The sequence below is a fragment of the Pinus tabuliformis genome, chromosome 7, assembly GCF_031772625.1.
Source record: "Pinus tabuliformis cultivar Carrire ecotype Pingquan chromosome 7, CPIR1, whole genome shotgun sequence".
NCBI classification, from domain to species: Eukaryota; Viridiplantae; Streptophyta; class Pinopsida; order Pinales; family Pinaceae; genus Pinus; species Pinus tabuliformis.
The window spans coordinates 794,493,410-794,503,041 of record NC_142293.1 but is presented as its reverse complement, the minus strand read 5'-3'; the positions used below and the strand labels follow the sequence as shown (position 1 = coordinate 794,503,041).

Below are 9,632 nucleotides of genomic sequence, written 5' to 3'. Positions count from 1 at the left end.
ATAATTTAAAAATATATTTCTATTTATATATTTGATCTGTATTGGATCATTATATTATTTATCACCCATCTTGATTCTTTTAGAGTGGAAAAGTGGAGGAATCAACTCTCAGGACTATTTCACCAGTGGGACCCAGTTTAAAAATTTGGGGTCTCAGGGAGCATTTTGAGACATCAAACGCATTTTTTTAGGTTAAAACTTTTCCACTCTATAGCAGAACCATTTTCTTTCTATTCTATACAAAAATATGTTTCCAACAACATAAGAATCGCGTCAATCAGAGTCAATATGTGAAAGTTATGCTTCTCAAAAGTTGACCTTCTTGTTTTCACCACCATAATTCGAGAGCATGCCACATCAACCCAATTATTCATTAAAAGGCACTATCCATGTGATTATGATAAAGAAGACTCTAGAAGAGTCTATATAGTAAATTTGGTTAAGAGTTGAGATAATCAAACCTAACCACTAGTAGGTTATCGCGTTGTGTTATAACTGGGCCACTAGGAGGAAAATGAGTTTCATTCTTTCGAGTGAATTTGTTCCATAGCCAAGCCCAAATAGCCAAGAGGGATAGGAGATATAGCACATAGAGAGAAATTGTGCACTGTAGTAGTCTACATGCCACAGGTCATACTTATGTGTACTCGTAGCCATATTTCTATCCAGATAAAGAGAGCAAAGTGGCCTCACCTTCCAACTGGGTCTTTCTCCTAAAAGAGTTTCCCTGGTCATATCATGTCCCAAAAGAGTTTCCTAGGTCATATCATGTCCCAAAAGTGTTTCCCAGGTCATATAATGTCTCAAATGTGTTTGTGAGATTTTGTTTCGTCATTCTCTATTTTTAGTGTAATTTTAATTCACATGTGTTCACTATTAATAATAATCCACATATCCATAAATCTAAAAGGAAATGAAATTGTAATAGTGTAGAATTTTAGATTTCAAATATAATTTTATCAGATTTGTTGTGATCAATATTATAATTTTTTTTAATATTATTTATTCAATAATTTATTTATTTTTATTTAAAAAATTTATTAGACATTAATAAATATATAAGAAAATTCCATAAAAATTTGGGTTCATGGTAAATGAATACTCTTAAAGAATTTCTTATTAGTGATTCCACCTACCTAGACTTAAAATTAATTAATTATCTAATTACAATTTACTTCTTTAATCCTAATGGTTACAATTTTGTTTAAATAAAAGAAACTTTAACCATAAATCATTCTACTTAAAATTATATATTTATTTTAAAATTGTATCATAAATTACAATTTCTAAAATATAAAGAAATTAAGATGAAATTTTTGAATGATAAAAAATTTCTATCTCTGAAAACTAAAATTTAAACTAAATTATTCACCAAATCACTCAAACTAATTTTTTTAACAGAAAGAAAAAAATAAATAAATAAATAAAATAAAATAAAAAATATTTTTTTTCAATATAAATATTAACCTATAATACATTTCAATACACTATTATTATGTCATAATAGACATCCATTAACATTAATTGTAAGAGTAAATATATGACCATGAATGAATATCCATTAACATTAATTGTAAAAATAGATATCCATGAAAGAAATTTAAAAAAAGTTAAAAATATGTTCTCCACAAAATTTAAATTATTATATTAACCAAAATTACAATTATATATATATATATATGTATATATAAATAATTAAAAATAATAAATTCAAATATATATAATTGTATATAACCATTAAAATTTTAATAAAAAGGAAACTTAACCTAAAAATTTCAATCATCAAAGTAAAATATCCTTAAAGTAAAAAGGAAGGAATGTTACATGAGTAAATTGATCTGTTAAAAAAAACGGTAATGCGAAGTACACTTGGGCCGCAACCCCACTTACTTTGAGCACGCATCTTTATCAGAGTTTTACAGAATGTTTGCCTTCATGCCATATTCGATATAGGAGAAGAAAAAGTGTATAATAACAGTGAAGTTATTATCAGAATGAATCATCATTCATTATTTGAAATTGTTGCATATCTGGTCGAGTTAATGTATAATTTCGATGAAGTTATAATCAGAATGAATCATGATGATTCATTATCTCAAATTGTTTCATACGTTATATTCTATGATATATATTGTGGTATAATTTAACAAATACATAATAAATATATATTTTGGTATTTTCAATGCATGACTTGAAATAATTTTTAGTATTTTATTTTAAAAAATAGAATAAGCCAAAACAGTGCAATTATTTATATCTCACTACATTATAAAAAGTATTATATATTTACATAGATATATCAGTAATGTCAGCCTGGAAAACAATAATTTATTGAAAGTAAATCATTTCATCAATCAACTTGTGAGCTGGGAACCACAAATTGGAAAATCTGCATTTACTATTAAAGAGTATTCCTGCACAACAAAATGAAAGGTCTGTGATTCTCATTGACGATGTACAGATCTTTTTTTACGTAAATCCACGATCAACACTGTGCAGCGGGCCCTGGTGATCATAAACGTACACGCATGCACTCAAACTTCACAGACACCGAATAAACACAGTACTTCGGGCTTTACTTATATAAGTGATTATTCCAGGGAAATCAAAAAGCGCGTGAATTGAATTGTATTGAAGGAATTTTAACGACATTTACAAGAATAATTGATATAGTATTCGCAAGGTTGTGGTATTGAGGGGGCGGGGAGGGCAAGGAGTGGTTTTTTTTTTCTATTTTTTTCTTATTTCGAGTTTTTTTTGTATTGGGCGGTCAGATCTTACGCTGGTTGCTCTTTCTTCAGATGCTTGTTTGCTTAATGTTTTGGTGTCATTTCTGCACTTTATAGTTGGGTTGCCTTGCTGGGGCAATATTGGCCTTTCCGGGCTTTATTTGGGATCTGTTTAATCAGATTTGTATGTGGCTCGGTCCATGTTTCTGCATATGCTTCTTGCATTTGCATTATGTAATCTTCTTTTATGAATATATTATGCTTTTTCTTCCTAAAAAAACGGCTGTCGTAAAATTGTTATGTTTGGAGATTTGGTGCTCACATGTTTTGTTGTCTAATTTTGAGCAAGATTATGAGTTGTTTTCGGTGTAATTTATATCACATTTTCAAATTTTCTATATTACAATTTTTATTTTCAAATTTACTCTATTACAACTCTCTTAACATGAATCTCTACCAAGAAATTCTTTGTTTTATGAAGCTTTTCTTCAAATAGGTCATTTAAATTATCCACTTTCAGATTACTTTCAAACTGATTACAAATATCCTTATAATCCAGACTTTTCATGATAAAGTGGCTCGCTGTTTTATGAAGCTTTCTATATTACAATTTTTATTTTCAAATTTACTCTATTACAACTCTCTTAACATGAATCTCTACCAAGAAATTCTTTGTTTTATGAAGCTTTTCTTCAAATAGGTCATTTAAATTATCCACTTTCAGATTACTTTCAAACTGATTACAAATATCCTTATAAGCAAGACTTTTCATGATAAAGTGGCTCGCTGTTTTATGAAGCTTTGCTTCAAACAGTTGATTTAAACTGTCCACATTCAGATTGCTTTCAAATTGATTAAGAATTGCTTTCAAACTGATTACGGATGTCCTCCTATGGTAGACTTTTCATGATAAAGTGCCATTAGATTTGGACTATTTTACAAGAAGCCTTAGTGATGATAATTTAGAAGCATATTTCTGACAATTCAATTATATCAAATAAGCAAAAATATTTTTTAATTTTATTTATAATACTAGCACTATCATATTATGTGGTTGAGCTATCTTTATCTGTGTTATTAAGAAAAAATGTTATTTTATTGGTATTTGTTATTTTTATGTTTACTTATGTCTAGTTTAAATTGATTTTCAGAATTTTAATTTAATTATTAATAATTATTAGGTGAATAATAAGGATTTAACCTCCTTCAAATATTCTAGAATATTATTTATATTATACACTAATCAAACACTGAGATTTCTTTTCATTATACTACACACAAATTGAAAGCTGAGATTTCTTTTCAAAGTAGTTATGTCTTTTTTACTCTTTTATTTAAATTTATTAGTTAAAACAATGTGATCTAAACAAGTGTCATATGAAATGATTTGTGATTTTTAGGAATGTGGTATTGATAAGGCATAGTATAGTAACAAAGTCTAATGACAGTGTAAGAATCTCCATGATAAAGTGAGGTTGAATAATGAAGTGTTTTGATATATATTATGGATTTATGCCTATAAATATTTATCCTTCATTTAATTTATATGGTTGTGCTAGTATTAAAACAACCATATTAATAATATGGTTCATATACATTAATTGTTATTTGATAATTTGTATATTAAATGTTACAAGTAAAAATAAATTTAGAGTTACAAGTTAATTAGAATTTGAAATTCTGTCAGTTCATTAATAATGTAAAGGGAACTATAAAAATATATCAGCATCCTGATAAACATAATATATTGTAACTTTTTTGAGTTTTTTTTTCTAAACATTTTTTCCCAAATCTAATAAATATTTTTAAAAATAACAGATGTAAATTGTTTAATCTATAAAATTTGAGTATTTAAAAAAATAATTAAATATTCATACATATAAATTTTAAAAAACAAAAAATACTACCCATTATATTATCAATTCTAATAAAAAAAAACCATTTCATCTAATTCACTGTAATTAATATCTCATATTTAAAATTCCATAAAGAACACTACACGAATATGCAACATGCCAGCATCTTGACAAATAAACAAGAATATGACCATATTGAATTATGACCACATTTCAATAGACCAAGATTATATATAAATTTAAAAGTAGATTATATATAAATTTAAAATTAGTTAATATCATAAAGAGTAATTGAAAAATATATCAATATCTTTGAGGTATAACTATACTATAATTGGCTAACCTTCACAGATATGTCATTTATTACTATAAAATAATTTGCCAACCTCCACACATCTATCCTGGAAGAACCAAAATTATATAAAAACACAAAAACTTCTGCATCAATAATTGACAATGGCCACAGATTACGCCTGCGTATAAATATGAACGGTGAGATATTATATAAGTATATACTTCCACGGCGATGATATTACAGAAGAAAACTACAATTATTGGACGGAACGAAATCACCGAGCAAAGAGAGAAATTATGGATGCTCATATGAAGCTGGTCGAGGTGGGCCTTTCCGTTCATTAATAGAAAACAACTAACAATGGCAGTGCACATGCAGATGCAGACGGCAGCACAGTGGTCTGCTTGTCAATTCCTTTTGCGACAGTTCTTCCTAATTTCACCGTTAGACCCGGTGAGAGGACTGATGTTGCCCATCTTTATCATTGATGCAGCGAATTGCTTGAAAAATGCGGGCGTGTTGGTGCTGTAGAATCTAACTAAACTCGCTGTTCTACTTCCTTTGGTGGAGTACAAAATCTCATCTGAACTCAGCAACCCTGTTCCTTCTACCAGGTTCCTGTAGTAGTTGATGTCGAATTTTATGGGAGTGACCGGATCCAATGGTGTGGTTCGATTATCGTCGGTGCCAGTTTGAGGGCACACGGCCCTCAGCTTCTTTAAGTACGACTTGTCGAGTGTAGGGTCAGGTTTCCCATTTACAGTCTGATTGTACAGCCTCGCCTTGAAGCTTGAGCATCGCGCTAAACCTATTGTATGGGAGCCTGCGTATCATGTACGATCCCCATCAGCATCTTGGTATATTTGTTTTTTTAAATCAATTAATGCGTCAAAAAGTATTTTTCAAGGTAGATTTTTAAAGATTTTGAGGATGCGTAAAGTGTTCATTCAAAAGTGAAAAAATGTATGACGTCAAAAAGTATTTTTCAAGGTAGATTTTTAAAGTTTTTGGAGATGGGTAAAGTGTTTAGTTTTTGAAGATGTAAAATGTTCATTCAAAAAGTGAAAAAAAAGTGAACATCAGATATTGTAGTTCTTAGCGTTTAAATTTCTCAAAAAATCAGGTATAAGCATTTGTAGATTGTAGATTGAATAGTGAGGATGGATTGTTGTCATCCTTCCTCTCAACCTGGTTTCGATTCTCTAATTATAACATGTCTACTCTCTAAAAAAAACCTCTTGTAATGTTGTCTATATAACTAGATTACCCCTTGAATTCTTTCAATTTTTCATTAAATGAAAATTTTAATTTTAATTTATTTATTCATTTTAAATATTTAATTAATCAATTATATAACCAAAAAAAACCAATTTATTTATCTAAATCTATTTTTTTTTTTAAATTATATACTTTTAAAAAATAACACTTAATCTAGATTTAACGCAATAACACTTAATATGGTTTTGAAACAATAACTTATTCAAAAAAATATCTTAACAATACATTTATTCACTCTCAACATATTCTTTCTATTTTCTCTATTAGTTTTTGAAATAGTTTATCACGCTATAGATTTAAAAAAAATAGCTAAATTAAATATTATAAATAATTTTAATTATATTAAATAAGAATTAATTAAATTCAAGTGTGTTATTAATATTTAATGATATAAAATCATGATCAATAATTTCTAATAAAATTAAATTAATTTATAAAAAATAAATAATAAATAAGCAAGTTTAACTCTTTAGTTTAATCTTTTACTTCTTTTAAATAAATCACCAAATTATTTTATAAACGACCATTATTTTATATATTAAATTTGTCAAATTCACTTTCTATATTATATACTTTCCTTTTCCTTACATCTATAAAGGCACCGACACCTCACCTCATACTATAAAACATAAAATATTTGCATGGAAAATTTCTATATTATATACTTTCCCTTTCTTTCATCTATATATAAAGGCATCTACGTCACCTGATACTAAAACCTAAAATGTTTGCATAGAAATAACAAATAATCAATTGCAAAGATATTGCTACATATTTTATTATACATACATATAGTTAAAAAAACACATTAGTTTATACCAGCTGCCTGCAAAGAGTGAATACCTGATAGAGCAACTAGGTCAAGCACATTGAGACCTTGGAGCTTGAATTTGGTTTCCAGAGTCTGATGGGTTGAGTTGGGTGCAGGAATGTCGTTGTTTGCACCGCTCTTGCTTGCAGTCTTTGAGTCCCTCCTGCCCAGTAGAACCTCCCAATGCGGACCCACACTCTATTTAATTTCCAAACATATTATGTATTACATCACTGTATCTCATCGTTAAATGCAAGTTTGTATTAAAAAGTATTAATTAGATTTGGATTCTTAAACCTGGATTAATCATGGAGACAAAGAAAAGCTAGAAGTGACAACTGATTTGAGTTGAGAGATAACTTGAGATGGATATACAACTGGCGTTGCATACTTTTTGGATTTGAATATAATAATAAGTTATTCACCATTAGATCCATTTAAACTAAATTACAACGATCAAAGTGAAATATTGTTAAATACATAATCATTAAATCCACTTAAAATAAATAATAACTGAGTAAATATACATCAATAATGGCACAGACATATACTCACAAAGCCTACTGAATCACGGGCTGCCACAGCAAGAATGTCAGCACATGAGACCACCCCAGGACATGCTTCCTCCAATTTGCTTTTGATCTTATCCACTACTTCAAAGCCTCTTACAGAATTTCTGTTAGGATTTGCTGTCTTCTCCCCTGTGAAACTAGCAGTGTCATCAAGCAGAATTGAAGCATCACAGCCCTGGATTGATACATTGCAATAGCTTACACCAATCAGTTTTTTTCAACTGATCCACACCTCAAATGTATTATTTGGAGATCAATAACAAAGCTAAATTCACAATGGTAGTAAAAAGTGTGATAGATACTTGAATATATACAGTTGAATCTGAAATATATCATGTCCAACAATATATATATCCCAGCATCTGTAATTGCTGGAAACCTTACATATACTGTATCTGTCCCAGCATCTATTGCTGCGCTACTCTCATTATGCTTACATACTACCCTACTTCCTCTAGAGCTAAATAGCTTACTATTATGAATAACCATAACACTGTGGAAAGTGTTTTCGAACATTGATGTAAAGGGATCACTAATGTAACACCAACAGTAATGAGGTGAGGTGAGGTGAGGTGAGGTGATGTATCAGAGTAGTATAGTTTTATCAAATGTTTGTTTGATAGATTTGAAGTTAAAATTTTTCGAATTTTATAAACCAGAGATGTTTGTGGAATTAAATACTGATATATAAATTAGTAGAAGAGTTAAATATTAAAATATGACAACAAATATACAACATACTATAAGACATTAAATAAACAACAAGGTATATGCTTATCTGAACAAAACAGTCATAAATAAAATAACACCAAAATATGACAACAAATATACAGCATGCTATAAGACAGTAAATGAACAACGGCCGTGTATGCCCACCTGAACAAAACAGTCATGAAAATGCAGACGAAGCAAGGAAGCAGCCATTCTCGCTTCCTTTTTGACAGCATCTGAAACTACAGATTTAATGATAGCCTGGGCGTTTGGACAGGACTTCTGATAAAAGTGATGACTCAGACCATTACAGTCCTGAGCATCCGATGTCTGGATCCATAGAAACAATGCCGCTCCAGTGATCAGCAGAGACTGAAACTGCAGTGTAAGGCCGGGAATATGTTTCATCCGTGCCATTACTGACCTAAACTATTTCCTTATCATGCAGAAGAGTATAGATCTTGGCATTAAGCATGTATGATACTTATATAATAAACGCTTTGCAGGTCCAACGAGCTTTCAGCGACACGCTAATGTGCCTTGGAAACACCAATGAGTTGTCTGAGAATTCGTATTGAATGGATAACGACAGACAACCGGACCAGACAAACCTCTGACTTAATGAACATGGGGGGACCCTATCTAATTTGTTTACGTGCAGTAACTTTCTTCTTTATTTCTTCATTTGTTTTGGCCCTTTTTCTTAAATTAAAGCTCATAGGCAATTTATTGGGTTAAGGTGCACATAGGATTGCCAAAATCCAGTGATATAAATAAATTCAGTACGGTGAGAAATATATAGGAGAATTCTATATATTAAATGATTTAAACCTTTGATAAATTATGTTTAAAAATTAATAGATTTAAACCATGTTAAAAAAATTATTAGATTTTGAACCAAATTGAATTTTCCATATCAAATGATTTAAACCTTTGATAAATTATGTTTAAAAATTTAATAGATATAAACCATGTTAAAAAATTATTAGATTTTGAACCAAATTGAATTTTATAAATTAATTAAAATATTCATTTTATTTTATATATTGGTGAAATTATATTTTTAATAAAATCCAAATTCAAAACCTATTGTTGCAACCTCTAAACTAATACCACAATGAACTAACACATAACTTTATAAGAATCAAAATATTCCTTCCCATAAATACATCAACAACTTGCTAACTTTATCTTATTTCCACGTATAGTATTCCACTGCCCAATGCGGAATTTTCACTCGCCTACTTTATTTTGAATTTCGAGTTGTCAAACTTTTTGATGAGGTATACGTGTCTGCCTTTTTATATAAATTACATTATATTATTCCAAGGAACGAAATGTAAGTTTTTTTAATATAATATTTTTACCACATAATATCAA

The 9,632-nt window shown here is 29.2% G+C and overlaps 1 protein-coding gene across 1 annotated transcript; it reads right to left on the bottom strand.

Annotated features, from left to right (window-relative positions):
* Positions 1–5,065: 5,065 nt before the first annotated feature.
* Positions 5,066–8,774, bottom strand: LOC149249962 (peroxidase 4-like). The gene is made up of 4 exons (XM_089458869.1): positions 8,418–8,774; positions 7,525–7,716; positions 7,002–7,167; positions 5,066–5,703 (listed from the first exon to the last, which is right to left on the bottom strand). The coding sequence occupies exons 1-4, from the start codon at positions 8,667–8,669 to the stop codon at positions 5,288–5,290; spliced, it is 1,026 nt and encodes a 341-aa protein (XP_089314995.1). The 5' UTR covers positions 8,670–8,774; the 3' UTR covers positions 5,066–5,287.
* Positions 8,775–9,632: the final 858 nt, after the last annotated feature.

Excerpts from the sequence above, each read along its gene's own strand:
- LOC149249962 (XM_089458869.1), bottom strand. The coding sequence starts at position 8,669 with ATGGCACGGATGAAACATATTCCCGGCCTTACACTGCAGTTTCAGTCT. Across the intron at positions 7,717-8,417 it reads TTCATGACTGTTTTGTTCAG|GGCTGTGATGCTTCAATTCT; the intron begins GTGGGCATACAC and ends GTATCAATCCAG. Across the intron at positions 5,704-7,001 it reads TGACCTAGTTGCTCTATCAG|GCTCCCATACAATAGGTTTA; the intron begins GTATTCACTCTT and ends CATGATACGCAG.